The sequence below is a fragment of the Eretmochelys imbricata genome, chromosome 19 (assembly GCF_965152235.1).
Source record: "Eretmochelys imbricata isolate rEreImb1 chromosome 19, rEreImb1.hap1, whole genome shotgun sequence".
NCBI lineage: Eukaryota > Metazoa > Chordata > Testudines > Cheloniidae > Eretmochelys > Eretmochelys imbricata.
In genome coordinates, this window is record NC_135590.1 from 8,803,870 (window position 1) to 8,821,532 (window position 17,663).

General features: G+C 42.8%; 1 protein-coding gene across 1 annotated transcript in view; it reads right to left on the bottom strand.

Annotated features, from left to right (window-relative positions):
• Positions 1 to 17,663, bottom strand: part of RUNX3 (RUNX family transcription factor 3) — a 118,093-nt gene that overhangs the window by 42,211 nt on the left and 58,219 nt on the right. Inside the window, exons 4-5 of the mRNA XM_077838052.1 lie at positions 17,320 to 17,476; positions 10,772 to 10,876 (exon numbers count right to left, since the gene is read on the bottom strand). Coding sequence (XP_077694178.1) covers positions 10,772 to 10,876; positions 17,320 to 17,476 — 262 coding nt within the window. The remainder of the gene's footprint in view (positions 1 to 10,771; positions 10,877 to 17,319; positions 17,477 to 17,663) is intronic.

Sequence of the window (17,663 nt, forward strand, 5' to 3'; positions counted from 1 at the left end):
ATGTGTTATGGTGTTTAAGCCATTAAGGCATGAAAATATGAAGCTGGTCAAAGAATTATTTTGCAAGGCCTGAGCCTTTTAATAACCTCCCCAAGCCGAACTCTGGCTTTGCTAGCAACACGACCAGAGTTTGGCAAGCAGGTGCCATGTGACATGGTGGAGGGCATTTGCTCTCCTGGTGTAACCAAAAGCAAACATAAAACCACATGGTGTGAAACTGACGGAGCCAAAGCCCACTGAAATCGACGGAGAGAGCATCAAGGGGCTGTGGATCAGGTGCTCTCGGGAGAGACACCAAGCAGGAATGAATCAGTGCTGAGCTCAGATTCAGAAAACAAAATTGAGATGAAAGGTCTGGAGAAAACAATGGCCCTTGTCTCCGTTCAGCATTTCCTGTCGATGTGGTGGAACGTTGTGAGAAGGGCTAATAGATTGGGAAAGGGGTGGGGGGGGATTATTTTTTAAAAACTCTCTCAGGTTAGAGTGAAGAAACATATAACCCTTCTTTTTTTAAAAAAGAAATGAGAACAGTCTGTAACATCTAGGGACACAGCCTGCCCGGGACCTGACCTGGAATTGTGGGGACTCAAAGAAGGGCGGGTGGCCTGTCAGCCTAGCCTGAAGCTGCAAAAATCGTGGGTTCTAATCCTGCACAAAGAGACAGCGAAGCTGTGAAAATTGCAGCAGGCAGATGGGCATGGCTTAAGAACCTGTTAGGGCTTCCCAGAAAAATTCTCCCAGGTTTCATGCTGAATCCTGGGTGGACACATGCTCAGTAAAACAGATAATTATGTGCATCACTATCAAAGCTCTACCAAGTACTTAGAGGGATGAAGCTCTTCTCCAACCCCTCCCCCCAGCTCCTAGGCAGCTCCAAGTCCAAACTTCTCACCTCACTTCTACAGGCCAGTTCCTCAGCTGGTGTAAATCTTATGAGGCCAACAGTGCTAGCCTGATATACACCAACACGGATCTTTATGCAGTGCTTCATTTGTAATGAAAGCCAAGCCTACAAGTGCCGGGACTCAGCCCTGGCACAAATTAAGCACTGTCCTTGTAGGAGCTGGAACCAAAACAGGATACAAACATCCCTAAACTTCGTGGTTCATCTCTATTCAAAAGACCAACCAGCATCTCAGGCTCTAAACATCCCCCTACTCCAGAACGTTCTGTATGATGTATTGGTCAGGTGAATTTGTGCTTTGAAGCTTTTCCTCTCACCTAATCGTGTAGTTAACTTCACATTGCGTGCTTTACAATATACAAGGACTGTTTCATCAGCTGTGTACAATGCGACCCACATCCCCCACTTTACAGCACCCAAAAATCTCCCAAGCCTTTCTTTCGGTGACCCAAATCCCAGAACCCTTTGCAGCCACATAAGTCCCAGGATGGTTCCCCCTCCTAATGTGGCTCACGGAGGATCACTGCTGAACAAGACTCAGATAAGAATATTCTTTAGAAAAGTGGAATGGCCATGTTGTTTTGGGGACGGTGCCTTTAAGGGCTGAGCTTCCCACTCGGAGAGTCTGGGCCATGCAGAATTTTTAAAGAAAAAATACACCTTTCAATAGCTCTTTTTAAAAAGAGACCTTTACACCAGTTCCCGAATCTCCTTCGGTATCAGGCTGCATTCTGCCCTTAGATGTGCAAGAATGGGCAAAGGAGAAGGAGCTAGAAACCTCAGTGAGGTGTTCAGATTTCATGACAATGGGTGTGGTATGAGAACCGAGATAGATAAGATAAGATACAGAGCGCGTGGGCAGCAAGAAATGAGGCGTGCCTGCCTTTGATATAAATATACGGCAGGATGGGGTGGTGTGATATAAAGGGTTTTAATCGGTATGGGTTTGGGATGGCAAAGTCACAAACTAGTTATGTAGACCATCCCAAGTGAGTGCTGATATTTAAGGAATTTAAGAAGTTTATGGTGCTATGTGCTATATCCATCCATCTGCAGGGCTAGGCTGCCTTGGCTAAGCAGAGATCCCACTCCGATCCCTTCCACCGCCATACAGATAGGTATTGAAGTAACAAAGGGGCTTTTCCCAGCTGGATTTCCTATCCCTGTAGCTCTCTCTCTCGGAGTTCCTCTCTGCCTTCTATAGCCCTGAGTCAGAGCTAAAGTGACCCATCTAATCCAGCTGCCGGGGTGAGTCAGCAGAATAGCTCTGTAATCCCCTCACAGTGTTCGAAAGCTTGACCCACAGAGAGTGCCTTAAGCCACCTGAATCCAAACATACTAGTGGAAGAAGGGAGAAACTAATAATAATTTCACAAACTTCTAAAAATAGCTTTTCCATAGATCATGTCATGACTTAAAAACCCAACATGTTACTCAGGCCTGTACGCCAGGAGCTGCACGTGATGTAAGACTCAGGCTATTAGAGTGGCCATCACAAGCCATTAACAGAAACATGACCGCAAGCACAAAGTTGGTGTATTACATCCACATATCAAATCAGTGGGAGCTGCACAATATCATCACTGAATCAGGCCCATTTTACACAAATAGCCATTACTATGCATTAATTTGTTCATAATAAGAGAGAGTTCATTCCTGCCAGAGCTCCAGTGGACAAGGAAAGTGGCACAATGTTAATTAATTCATTAAGTAATCATGAATATTGAATTTGCAAAGGAAACGTATTGCAACATTGACAGAAATCATTTCATCTTTCAACATGTCTGATTATTAATAGCCCCACAGTAGGTATAAATGAAGTTGTGACCTGTGGACTTTACAACAGACCTGCTGGAAGTCTGGGTGTTAGAGGAAAGATCCTTCTACAGAAGCAGAATTCTGAGCTGGAAGGATTTCATATTTTCCTCTTATATCATTTAATCCTTTACCTTTGGACCAGAATTAATAAGTAACAGAAAAGCAAACCACTGAATGAAAAGAAATGAACTTCATGCATTAAAATAACATTATGGCCACTCAGACAACATTAGCCTAGAATGAGCAATGGATCACACAGAGTCTTCCCTGGGATGAATATATAGGCTGGGCCATTTTTGTGCATTTCTCATTACAGTAGCCTGCTTACTTGTCTACTCGGGTTTTTGGCTGGAGGGAGAACATCTATTTTAAACAGGTTTTCCAACTGTGACTGTAAACATTAGAAACAGGCTTGACGCTTGGAGCTGTCTTAGCCCTCACGATGCAAATAGGGAAGGCTTTGAACATTGCCTGCTCCTGTTCCTCTGAAGCAATGATCAGATCACACAGGCACTGGCTGCAAAGGGATTTGCCAAAGGTTTCTTACCCAGAAGAAACCTTTGGCAAATCCCTTTGTCCCTGTTCAAGTTCTCCTTTCAGGGCTGGAAAAGTCAATCTTCCTCGGGGTTTCTTTACCAGCCCCGTTCGGGAGGAAGGATGGTCTTGTGATAAGACACTGGGCCGGTCTCTGGGAGAGCTGGGTTCGATGGGCTCCATTAATGGTTATGATTAGCATTCATTCGTATGATCGTATTGCCTAGGAGCCCGTCATGAAACAGGACTCCATGGTGCTAGGCGCTGTACAGGCAAAGAACACAAAGACAGGCTCTGCCCCAAAGAGCTTACAACCAAAATATAAGGCAGGAGACAAAAGGTGGATACCGACAGATGGAGAAGCACAGGGAAACAATGAGACAATGTTGATCAGCATGACGGACAGCTACCTAACTGTGGTAAATCATATAGAATGATAGAACTGGAAGGGACCTTGAGAGGTCATCTAGTCCAGTCCCCTGCACTCAAGGCAGGACTAAGTATTATCTAGACCATCCCTGAGAGGTGTTTGTCCAACCTGCTCTTAAAAATCCCCCATGATGGAGATTCCACCATCTCCCTAGGCAATTTATTCCAGTGTTTAACCACTCTGGCAGTGAGGAAGTTTTTCCTAATGTCCAACCTAAACCACCCTTGCTGCAATTTAAGCCCACTGCTTCTTGTCCTATCCTCAGAATTTAAGAAGAACAATTTTTCTCCCTCCTCCTTGTAACAACCTTTTATGTACTTGAAAACTGTTCTCATGTCCCCTCTCAGTCTTCTCTTCTCCAGACTAAACAAACCCAATTTTTTTCAATCTTCGCTCATAGGTCATGTTTTCTAGACCTTTAATCATTTTTGTTGCTCATCTCTGGACTTTCTCCAATTTGTCCACATCTTTCCTGAAATACTCCAGTTGAGGCCTAATCAGCGCGGACTAGAGCGGAAGAATTACTTCTTGTGTCTTGCTTACAATACTCCTGCTAGTACATCCCAGAATGATGTTTGCTTTTTTTGCAACAGCGTTACACTGTTGACTCATATTTAGCTTGTGATCCACTATGACCCCCAGATCCCTTTCTGCAGTACGCCTTCCTAGGCAGTCATTGCCCAGTTTGTATGTGTGCAACTGATTGTTCCTTCCTAAGTGGAGTACTTTGCATTTGTCCTTATTGAATTTCATAGAAATAGAAACAGAAATAGAAATAGAGCTGAAAAATTTTCAGGGGAACAGTTTTCTGTCAGAAAATGGAATTTTTGATGGGAAAAGGTCAAAATGAATCATTCCAGCTTTCCCGGTTCGATAACGTTGAAATTTTTTGTATATAAAGTCAAACCATTTCATTTCTCATTTTGGTTAGACTTTTAAATTATATCCCAATATTAAGATGATAGGATATTTACGTATGCAATATTTAATATTAGAATGATTCAGCATGATTTGCCACTATTAAAAAAAGGTCCAAATTGGCTTTTTTTTTTTTTTTTTAACTTTCATTCCACAGGAAATGTCAGCTTTTCACTCCAACTCGGAACAAAAACAGATTCTGAAATGTCGGCATTTCCTGCCGAATGGAATTTCCATTTTCCAGCCAGCTAGTTGTTAAATTATTGGTTCTTTCGTGACCCAGGGCAAGTCATTTAATCTCTCCGCATCACAGTGCCTCGCCTGTAAAATGGGAATAATAACACTTACTTTCTCCCCTCCTTTCTCTGCCATGTCTATTTAGATTGTAAACGCTTCAGGGCAGGAGCTGTTGCTTATACGGTGTATGTACAATTGGAACGTGACTTTGGACAGGGCTGTAGGCACTACTGTAATGTTGGTAAATAATAACCACCACCAACCATCGTGCTGTGGAAAGCCTGCACCAACTCTTATAGCTCAGGGGCAGAGTTCTCAAGAACAGTGGAGGCTAGTGGACAGGCAACTGGGAGACTAAAGCACCTAGACGCTAATCCTGCTCTGAAACCGACTTCCTGTGTGACCTTGAGCAAATCACTTAACGTCACCAGGCCAAGCTTGGTGACACATGTGCATGCCCACTGAAGTCAGTTGGGGTTGAGCATGCATAACTAAGAGCGGGAAGCTGGTTTTCAGTTTCTGCCCCCCTAAAAGGGGGGTGATGGTACTCATCTACCACAAAGGGCAGGCTGTGAGGATTAGATGTGGGCCCCTTTTCTACCTTCAGTTATAGCCATGTAACCCTGGTGAATTGAAGTGGGTTACACAGGTGACAGCATGAGCACCCATTGTATGTAAAGCTCCACCTATGGCCTATGCTTCAGGCCGATGACTCATGGCTCGGGTGAAGTGGGATTAGGGGGTACCCTCACATTGCTGAATCCACTCTGAAGGCCAGTGGCTCACACTATAAGACAATAAGGAAAGGGGGCGGGGCTTAATCATCTCCATATCCCCAAAGGGAAAATCAAGTATTCATTCACAAGGCCCTTGCATGTACCCGGCCCCAAGGAAGCAACTTTGCTTGCCTCTTGGAGAAGAGCTAACCTACAGATGTTTAACATCTGTGGGGCTGGCAGTGGATGCTGAAGGGAGCTGTGCCAGGTGAGGAGGGAGGGTTTTGGTTGCTCAGAAGTGGGATCAGCTAGTGGCTTTTGGGGGGAGTTTGCTCCAGCCTCCTGCTGCGGTGTGAACTGTTCTTAATGTGACCCGCCCCTCCCCACTTGGAGTGTTTGGGTGGCGGTTGGCAATTCTGATGACATTTTACAAAAGTAAAAAAATGTCAAACGTCTCAGCTGCTCCCAAACAAACACAAACAAAAAAGTCAATGACACATGGGTCGTCTAACTCATACCAGGAGGAAGGAGTTTCCCTAAGAATAGAATTTTCAACTGAAAAAAAAAAAAAAATCTAAACGGGACGTTTTTTCTGCCCAGTCATGATTCTTCATGACACAATGTGATCACACGATGCAAAAAATGCATGTTGTGACACCAGGTTGCGAGATGGCGACATTTTCCCCAGCCTGAAATAGTTTACAGGCCACCTAACAGTGCCATGAATGGCACATGAAGAATGAGGAACTGCCCTGGTACATTTCAGACACGCGCTTGCAAAATTCAGGGTAACGGCCGCTTTCATATTTCGGCATTATGTTTTGCAGGGTAAATTAAACAATTCACTGCCTCTCCCGCTATCTAATCTTAACATCTCTCTAGGTTTTTATACCATTACCATCACTATCAACGCCCAGTCCCTGCAAGGTTTCAAAGTGATTGGTTTAAGAACAATATTATGGGCCAAATTCAGCACCGATTTAAGCAGGTACAGTGAACAGGACTGTCAATAGTAGATGTACCAATTTACTCCAGGGTTGAATTTGATGTTACTAAACAGCTTCAGACTATTGATTTTTCAGTTTTCTGCCTCCCGTGGGTTGCTAGCTGCTGTGGATATTTAAAGTTCTGCACAAGAGCTGCAGTTTACCGACGTTTGGGCTCTCTCTAAATAAAGAGCTTGCAAAGAAAAAAACAAAAAAGGAAATTCCACAGGAAGTTCAAATATTTTATTACTTCCTGTTTGAACAAGCATGTCAACACTTGGCATTTGAAGTGCAATTTGTTTAGAACTTCAGGTGTCAGCTTAAGAAATGTTATTTCCAGATCTAACCCACAACCAATTTTAGCGCAGTAATAAAAGTAATAAATGAAAAAGAAAACAACCTCAGAATTTCAGAGTAACTCTTTCCCGTTGCAAACAGCACATGATCTGGCATGCTGAGGGAGGGTACATGCTGCAAAAGCTCCCATCACGTTCGTTGAATGGCCTCTTTTTCAAAACCCACCCCATCACATTTCCCGCACACACTTTTGCACACAGGACTGATTGGTGGGGAAAACTGCAGGTGCAAATGAGAGATTTGCCCAATCCAACTTCCTGGCTGCATCTCATTAGATCAGTTACTACATTCTCTTGTTATTTGTGCCTGCCATTTGTGCAAAATTAGGGACCAGATAAAGGTCCCTCTGAAAATGAGAGCCTTGATGACTTGAATACATCGCCCTGACTCTTTTGTTCTTACGGGATTTAAACAGGTAAAGAGCCGATGAAGATACCTCCGTTGCAACATTCACCCCACAAGCTAGATTTCAACTTCCAGCCCAACCCGCGGCTCCTGGGTTTTGGTCTAACCTAATGTAGATATAGGAGCATACAGAAAAGGAGTACTTGTGGCACCTTAGAGACTAACCAATTTATTTGAGCACAAGCTTTCGTGAGCTACAGCTCACTTCATCGGATGCTGTAGCTCACAAAAGCTTATGCTCAAATAAATTGGTTAGTCTCTAAGGTGCCACAAGTACTCCTTTTCTTTTTGCAAATACAGACTAACACAGCTGCTACTCTGAAACCTGTCATAGGAGCATATGTACTTATTAGAGCTGGCTGAAACACGGAATTTCAGTTCTGCTGAAAATTCTGACATTTCAAAACGTGTTTACATTCCGAATTGGAACAAAAACACTTTCACAATTTCCCATGAAATCCCCTGGATGCAGATTCCTCTCCTTAAAATGCAGGGATGTTCTGATCTGGGGTTGGGATCTGACCACATCTCTAGTTTAAAGAGATGCTTGAGGATACAGGTGCAGAGACCAAAACCCAGGACAAAGCTCAATGTTCAAAAGACCTGGGGGTTGGGGATGAAGAAAAAATCAAAACCTCAGTCCCAGCCTATATGCGTGGCCTCAGAGGTACTCCACACCCATTCCTGCAGGCTGGTGATGATGTTGTATACAGGGGCTGGGGTGTATTTCTGGTTGAAAACCCTACAAAAACATCTGCATGTGGACCTCTCTCCATTGCGGAAGATGATACAAATGGCTGATTCTTTTAGTACTAAAGATGGCTTTCTTTCCATACCCGGCTGGCCCAATGGCCTTCCCAGCCCTGTAACCCCACTTCCACCACTGGCCGACGCCTGGTGCTGCAAAAGACAAAGACAAAGCTTTCTGCCAACTGTATAATGCTGGAGATGGGGCGGGTATGGGGAGACCATTGCTACCCTTGCAGTGATCAGCTAATGGCCAGAAACAGGGGATTAATAAGAAGAAGAATACTAAGCTCTAATCAATACATCTCAAACTGCTTCACAAAGGAGGTCAATATCATTATCCTCATTCTATAGAGGGGGAAACTGAGGCATAAAGAGGTGAAGTGACTTGCCCAAGGTCACCCAGCATCAAAACCAGGAATAGAACTCGGGTCTTCTGAGTCCCCGACCATGATTCTACTCACTAGACACGACCTCCCATAGAGGAGGAGCATGACAACCAGCCATGAGTTTTACAGCAAAATAACTGCAATGTACGCACACAAACAAACCAAGGAGAGAGGTTGCTTCTGGCTGAAGCCCATAGTAACCCAGCCGGTTAGGAAATCTTAGCCCACACACCACACAGTTACCTTCAGACCATTAAGAATCTTTAATGTAAATTCTCCATATTGAAATTCAAAGGAAGAGTGGAAATGATTCAGTTTGATTGTTGGCAAGTGCTGATTATTGGAGAAGTCAATCAAAGAAAACCAAATTGTAAAAATATGAACTATGAAAGCTTTTGTTAGAGAGGCAACGTGGTACAGGGAATGGATTGTCAGAAGACCTAGGTTCTGAACCTGACGATGACCTTATCCAAACTCCTCTCCCATCTTTTGTCTATTTATATTACAAATTGTTCAGGCCGGGGCTGTTTCTTACTATGTGTATGTACATCGCCAGACACAACAGGACCCCAACTTCAGCTCGAGCACTACTGTAATAGGGAAAAACCCCATTGTTGCTTAAAAAAATTGCATCCCCTGGCCTCTGACCATTTCAAACAATAACTACCACATCAAGCCAGCCCCAACATTCAAAACCTCTGTGCTCTTGTCCAAAATTTTTTAAAAACACCACCAACGCTCCCGCCCACACGCATACAAAAACTAAACCAAGTCAAACCATTTCACACAGAGCCCTGATGCTTGTTACGCTCTGATCCTGGTCTGGCATTAAGAGGAACATATGGCCACAGCATCAACAGAAAATATTTTCTAAAGCATATTTAGAAGGATCAAAATGTTCCCCTTTAATCTTGACACTGACAGCTCTACAGCCAAAGAGAACAAATTCTGCCTTATAGTCCAGGAGGGTAGCACTGCGTAATCCTCAATAAAGGAATGTAAGGTCTGGGCAAAGCATTCCAGTTCATTGCCAGGCAGAAAGCAGAAAGGTGGCAACTGGGAGCTAAGGAGCAGAAGAAAGGGCTTGATCTGCAAATACGAGAAGTGATGCAAAGTAAATGGTGGGGAGGGGGTTATGCTCCTATATAGCGTTATTCAGCCAGAGACAACCCATGGGGGAGGGGGGAGGGCAGAGTGAGGGCAGTGGCTTCAGCCGATGTTACTAAGCATGCTCAGTCTGTGTGAGCATGCTCAGTACAAGCCAACTAACAAATCGGGGGTGGGGAAGCACATGACCCCACATGACACCCCCAAACACACACACACACGCATCACCTCTGCACACATGGTTCATGACTGGGGCTCCTTGGTGCTACCGCAGTACAAATAAATAATAATGCTGGAAGAATTCTTCCAACTGATTAACGCAGAGGACTTTCCCGGTGCTCCCAAATCCAGCGGAGCAGCCATGCAAATCTAGGAAGGCCCAAACCAGCTCGGTTCAAGTCATGTGGGGCAGGCAAATTTGAGATGCCCTCAACTCAGCTCTGTCCAGAATTTACATTTGATCAAAACAAAACCTAAAAGCAACAAAGGTGGTTCCATGACTGAGCAGTGCGGAGAGTTTGAAACAAACGGACAGCACATGCCAACCAAACGCTGCAGTGCTGGGAACCTGAAAGCGAAACTGACTGGGAACGAAAGAGGGCAACTGGCTTCAGTGCTTTGCATGACTCTGATGGAGAGAAATGCATAGAGAAAATGAACCATGAAAAGGAAACGGGACTTAGAAAGCCCTTTCTGTTTTAATAATCTCAAAAAAACACGTAAAGAAATGGGCTTGCTTAGGGTCCGACTACTAAGCGGCGGTGGGCACCATTGGCTGCAATGAGACAGCTCAGGATTTGAGCCAGTGGTTATTTTTTAAGCCGACAGCATTTGCCTGCATCCCGATGGCTATCAGGGACGGAGCAGTAAAACCATATCCCACCAATCATATTCACAGTGCTACTTGGGTAAATACACAGGGTTGTATACAGGCAGCTTTCAACACACATAGTCAGCGTGTGCTTACAGCATTCACCATCTCAAAGAAACCCTGCACATGCTGCAAATCATCCTCTCTTACGAGCGCTCTCATGACATGCCAGCACTGGCATGCACTTTAACCAATAAAAAGGCCAGCACTTTGTGCCAACCTGCACCGTAACCACCTGACTGGGCTGTGCGCTGGCAAGGAAGCATCTTTCACACACATATACGCGGTAATGTCAGCCTGGTCCACACACACACTCCTACTCACCCACTTCCAAATAAAATACATAACTTACTTCTTGGCTCCCGGGGTCCATCCACAGTCACTTTAATGGCTCGGTGATAGGTAGCGACTTGTGTGGGGTTTGTGAACACTGTGATCGTCAATGTAAAGCTTTTTCCTAGAGGGGGAGAGAGAAAAAGAGGAGAGGCAATGCACCTGGGTTGATTTCTTCTGTAAGCAGAGTGCGGTCTTAGGCCTGGAAAGCCTAGGCCCGGATTTCAGAAATGATCATGAAGCCGCAAATGCTGCTGTACAAATGAAACTAAGGGATTCATATATTTAAATTTGCGAGGCTCCCTTTGTTGCTGGCAGGTACCAAGAAATTGACCTTGGTCCCACTGGAGTCAACGGCAAACCTCCCACTGAGAGACCTGGGCCCATTTCAGAATCAAAGCCAGAGCCCTCTTTGGTGCATTATAACATTGTACATTATTTTCCCCCTCTACCTAGAACAGCTTCCTTCTTCCCATGTGCCAGGGCATTTCCTCCTCCCCATGCACATCCAATCCTCGAAACCCAATGCTGTCAGCTCACTTCCCGTCATTACTCGCAGACCTGGAGCTCTCTGCTCCCCAGTGGCTGGGCACCGAGGGCCCGACTGTGCAACCATTGTTCGTGCCACCGGTCCCAGAAAGAGCTCAGGGCATGAGCAAACTTCTCCGCATGAGTCAGGGTTCCAGAATTGGGCCCATAAAAACAAAGTATTTTTCAAATGCTAGATACATACATTTGGATGATAAGGATAGATAGATAGATAGATAGATAGATAGATAGTAAAGACCTGATTGTGCAAACACTTACTACCAAGAGTAGTACTTACTACCATGTGTAATTCTATTAACTTCATTGGCACTGCACCCAGTAGTCAATATTTGCATGATGAAGCCCTGATTCTTTTTGAATTTACTGTCACGAACGTCCTTCTCTGAGCAGACCTCTCTTGCCTCTTGTTTTCTGTTCTTCCCCACCCTCCCTCCCTTCTTTGTTCTGTTGTCGTTCTTCGCCTCATTATCTGGAGACAGGGGCCGAAAGAGCTGAACCCTGCATCTGAACGGCCCCGAACTTTGGGAGCAAAGATAAAAAGGAAACAGGATCCAGACCAATCCCCTTGCTTTCAGTTTTGCAAAACCAAAAGCAGACCAATGAGGGTTTGAGGCTCTGATGATCTGCCTTATTCAGACTGTGGGTTCGTACTCATTTGCTTACTTGTCTGTACAGCACTAAGTTGTACTGGGGTGAGGGACCTAGATCAAGAGACAAGCTGCCAGAAAAATGATTTAAAATACCAGTCTTAGGGATGAGGGGTTAAATTACATTTTTCAAGTTAATAGCGTTTATTTTTAGATAGGGACAATGTGAAACGGCCCGAGGAGCATCTGTGTCTTTGTTAATAATGCAGTAGCAATATTTTACACTGATATAGACACACTTTGTTTCACCCAGAGCTCTGAAAGAACTTTGCCAAGGGGGGCGCTATCCTTATCCTTGTTTTACCGAGGGGGAAACAGAGACACAGAGAAGCTAAATGACTTGGCCAAGGTCACGGGGTGATTCAACAACAGCAGAACCAGGAACAGAAATGAGGTCTCCAAACTCCTCCCCCATCATTCCAACCACTAGACAATACTCTTCTCTACAACCAAGAATACAACCCAAAGGACAGATCCTCAGCAGGTGGGAACTGCCATAGCTGACACCAGCTGAAGATGTGTCTCCAAGAATCTTGCCTCCCGACTGCCTTCTCTGACTGTTAGACTATATTCTCTCAGAGCTTGGAAGAGAAAACCAGGAGTTCTGATTCCAGGCCCTACGCCCTAACCATTAGATCACAGCTGCCCTTCTGGATTGGACTATGCTCAGCACCAGTGTTGGCTCATTGATATTATCACCAGACTCACTGTCTAGCCTGAATGCAGGATTTAACAAAACCATTCTTATAATGGACACTACTCTTGCCAGCTCTCTGGACTGCTTGTGTTATGAGTTTGTAGCTGTTTCACCTTGACTACCAGCCACAAAGCATTTTTGCTACCATATATCTCGTCTGGACAAATCCCATTCTACTGCCCTTAGGTCCTTGTGCATTCATTACACACACACACACTCACGTTTTCACTGGTTGTCATGAACTATAGCTGAGCAAACACTGTACAGAAAAACAATCATTCCAATATCATTTTTTAGATGTCTACAATAATTTTAAAGGGATGCCCTATCCAAAAACTTTATGCACCCCAGACACCAGTGACAAAAACAAACGTTATAATTAAATGATTTATTCATCTAAAATCAAATAGAAATTTAAAAAAACGGAGTCTCTCCCCGTGGGTTAACGTTCCAACATCTGTTCTACTGAAAATATTTCCTTGCAGGATAATGGAAAATGGCTAATTTTAAGTGGATACTAGAGAATATTCATGTAAAGGGTGACATTCACCTTGATGCAGAGAGCCAGCACAGAGTTTAAGATCTCAGATTAGGACTTAAATGGAGCAAATACCTTGTACTGGCTTTCTGCATAGAGGTGAATTTTCCCCAAAGTAAATTTCAGTATCAAATGCAAAGTATTTGCACTCACATCCTATGTTTAAGAGTTCTATTTATGCAGGCTAGGAAACACAAATAACGTGACGTGACCTTTGCATCCAATCAGAACTAGCCAACACAGTGAGAACATCCCATAGCAAAATACTCTCAGTGAAACAATTTACAGATCAGGAATTATTAGCAGAATTTATTCATGGAGCAAATTCAAATATAGGCAATACGATTAGAGACAATTTCTGTCTGTTTGCGTGCAATTCGCAAACAGAACAGGAGGAAAAAGTCTTCCGGTACATTATTTGTTACAAATCTTAGCACAAATACATGAACAATAACGTTCAGATTATCAGTCTGGTCTAATGCATAGCCTGGACATTTAGGAGATTTAAACCCTGGGTTCTATTCCCTGCTCTGCCTATTTTACGCAAATTACTTGACTTCTCTGAATTTCAGTTTCACCCTCTGTAACACAGGGTTCATAATAACACTTTCCTCCCTCACTGGGGGCATTGTCTTCAGTGGGAGCAACCTGTATTCTTCTTATAACAATATGTGATGCTTAGTGTTTCTAAAGCACAGTAGCAATCCTCAGATTAATTGCATTATACAGTGCAAATTATTATTATTATTATTATTACTCAGCATCAATTTACTCATTGCCATCCTTCTTTGGTGACAGACTAGAACAAGTACAACTTGAGTAATTTCAACCCATCTCCCTCCCCAAACACACCACTATGCACATCAATCATTCTAGGCAGTCTGACTGCATAAGAAGGCCTCAGTTCAAGTCCCAAGCTTCCTACTTTGGGCAAATTGCTAATTATGGGCCAGATTCCAAACGCTCTTACTCACATTGAATAGTACCTTACTCCATAAGGAGTTCTACTGATTTCAATGGGGCCGCTCCCAGAGCAAGATAATGTTCAATGGATCTTTGTGCAAGTCATTCAATCTCTCTGTACCTCTGTTCTCCATCTGTAAAATGGGGCTAAAAATATTTTTCTTCTCCCCCCCACTCTTTGTCTCGTCTATGATTGTAAACTCTTTGGGGCAGGGACTTTTTCTTGCTATGTGTTTGTGCAGCTCATGGAATAATGGGGCACCAATCTCAGTTGGTGCCTATCAGTGTTACCTTAATAACAATAATAATATACCAGAATCTAGTATGATGAGATCTTGGAGTAGATTCTAATCGGGTTTTACACATACAATTTATGCATCTATATATAGCTGAATCAGAGGCCCAAATTCGGCTCGTGTACAACATTCCAAATTTCTGTTGGTGTAGACAAGTGCAGAATCTGGCCCTCTTAGAGATTTAAAAGCTCAAACAGGAGGAAGCAATGTGTGACAGAGAAAGCAGAAACCTGACAGAAATCATTTCTATCACTAATTTTTTAAAAAAGATATTTGGCCAAATTCTGCTTTCAGCCTCGCTATTCAGGAAAGCGCTTAAGCATGGTGCTCAATTTTAGCCGCATGTTTAAAGTTAAGCATGTACGTAGGTACTTTCACATACCTACAGATAAGTGATGTATAGATAAATTAGAAAACAGACACACATTCCAGTGCAGATTCCAAGTAACTCCATTGAGCTCAGCTGAGTTATTTTAGATTGAAGAGAGAAGAATTTGGACCATTGGGCCCAGGTTGTGCATTCTTGCCCCCCAAACTCCTATTGACTTCCTTGCTGCTCAAGGAAAGCAGGATTGTCCCCATTATTCAGCACAAGATGAACATGTTAGGGTCCAGTCTTGACATAGGCCTAAGTCATAAGTGCACATGGGGCCTGATCCAAAGTCCATTGAAGCCAATGGGTGTCTTTCCACTGATTTTCATGGGCTTTGATCACATCCATGATTTGGGAGACAGACTGTACACCTAAGTGCTTTCAAGAGACAGTGAACTCCTGATGTTTCCAAGCATGAACATGGGGACCCAGGGGAGGAAAGTTAATAATGAATTCAAGAGTCATGCTGAGATTGGGTTAGATTCATAGGGCAAGAAGTATCCTCCAGTCTGACCTCATGCACATCCCAGGCCACAGAACCTCACCCACTCGCTCCTGTAATAGGCCCCTAACCTCTGGCTGAGCTACTGAAGTCCTCAAACCTTTATTTTAAAAACTTCAAGTTACAGAGACCAAGTTTTAGCCACCATTTACTCATTTGGGTTGGAAATTTGTGCAAGAAAGATGGAAAAAAGAGAGTGCCTCAGAGAATAATTGACTACAGAAATGAAAGCTGTTTTCATAAAAGAAAAACATTTTCCATCCATCAACCTGCAACCAGTTAAGTGGAGAGTTTTAAAGAAAATCTGCAACTTGGAAAAGGAGCCAACAGGAAAACGGAAATGTCTGAAAGAATGTAAACTATTCAGGTTTCATAAAGAGTAACAAGTAAACAATTATTACATGCAAATAATTTTTAACATCACTGGTTTTAATTAATGCCAAGAAGTCAAACTATCTTTGACATTTGTATGTATTCATTTGAAAAGTTAGAGAAAACACTGCCACTAAAATATTGGGTTTAATTTTTTGAGATGAACGAACTGCTTAAATCTGCAATGATGAAATTTTAAAATTTGATGTCAAATATGGCTGTAATGAATAATGCATGACGGTAAGGGATATAATACTTGCCTTCAAAAGTTGTCTGGCCTGCAGTATAGATAAGGGGATTCACAGTAGAACTGTAGATAGTGATATAGCACAATGTCATTTCATTGATGGTTGTTTTGAAAAGTTGGCTTGTACGTCTGCTGCATTATGATTCGTTTAAGGTTAAATTATCGTGTCATAGCTTTTTAAGACCAGAAGGGATCATTAGATCATCTAGTTTCACCTTTTGTATATCACAGGCCATAGAATATCCCATTAGTCCTGCATTAAGACCAATAACATGCTGGACTAAAGTATATCTTCTATGCAGTCTTGCTCTGAAGACTTCCCTTCGTAGTTTGTTCCAATGGTAAATCACCCTCCCAGTTAAAAAGTTGTGCCTTATTTCTAATTTGAACTTGTCTTGCTTTAATGTTCTATAACTATTCAATTTAACAAATTAGTTTAGTCTCACACCTTTAGAATATGACACTATGTCAAGGTATATACTTCACTCTGGAATTTCTTCTCACAAAAGAGTTTCAAATCTTTTTTTGTTTAACTCGTCTCCTAATAAGTGTAGCATTTAACCTGGAAAGACCGTAAATGGATTATAATAGTCAATGATATATTTTACTCATAACTTCTTTTTCTCTGAGGGGTGAGGGTCGGGTAGGGGAATAGTATTAGTCACACTTCAATCTCTCCATCTACAAACGCTAGTAATAGTTATAAGCTTGTGCTGACGATGTCCAGTCACTGAAAATATTTACTTCCCTTCTTATAAATCCTGAACAGATGTAGTATAAGTGACTGTTTAAAGTGGTACTGAAGAGACATTTGGACCTTTATGCTGCTATCCATTTAGGGATTAATCCAATGGGGATCTTTTCATAGATTTTAATGGGCTTTGCATCAGGCCTGCAGTCTGTAAAAATGGATACGTGTCTTTTTGTGCAATTTTAGTGTGAAAGAGTGAGAGACAAAAGAGAGCAGATTTAGGTTACAATAATCCACACCTTTGTATGTTAAAAATAGATTATTTTCCCTCTTCACTTGTGACGTTTGTGCATAAATGTAGGTAAAGCCCAAAAGAATAGCTGTAATGCAAACCAGTGGAATCCAGCATTTACTGACCCTAATAATAATTGAATGGGCCCAACTCTGATTCCACTGAAAGCAGTGGCAAAACCTCCATTGACTTCATCGGAAGCATGATCAAGTCCCGCATCACTCATTTCAAAAGCTGGCAATTGTGGTGCCTCTCATGAAATTACACATAGTTATCAATCATTTCCCCTCCTCCCCACGCTTTAGGAGGCCATTCCACTTCTACAAAGACATCTCCACGCTGATTTGCAGTTGCTTTAAAATCAAAGCACCGTACAGTTACGTCGGTGACAGTTACCTACCTCTGCCACTTCGCCCAACAAATCTCAGGTCATTAAACCTTGCCACTTGATTTTTCATGACTGCGGAGGCATTTCTGAGCTCTGCAGAATAATTCTCATCATTTCCAGCCATGACCGTTACTACAGTCCCATCAGGTACATCTCCAAGGGCTACCACCTAGGGATCAGTGGAACAAGGTTATTTTATACTATTCGTTATTCGTAATATTATTATTAAGCTGATCAAAGCAGGCTCATCATTCTGCAACCAGACATGAGGAATTGTCATTCTGAGTAGAAAAAAGTATTGATTTTTTTAAAAAAAAATTTAAACTGAAAAATATTTCTTTAAGAAAATTCAAAAG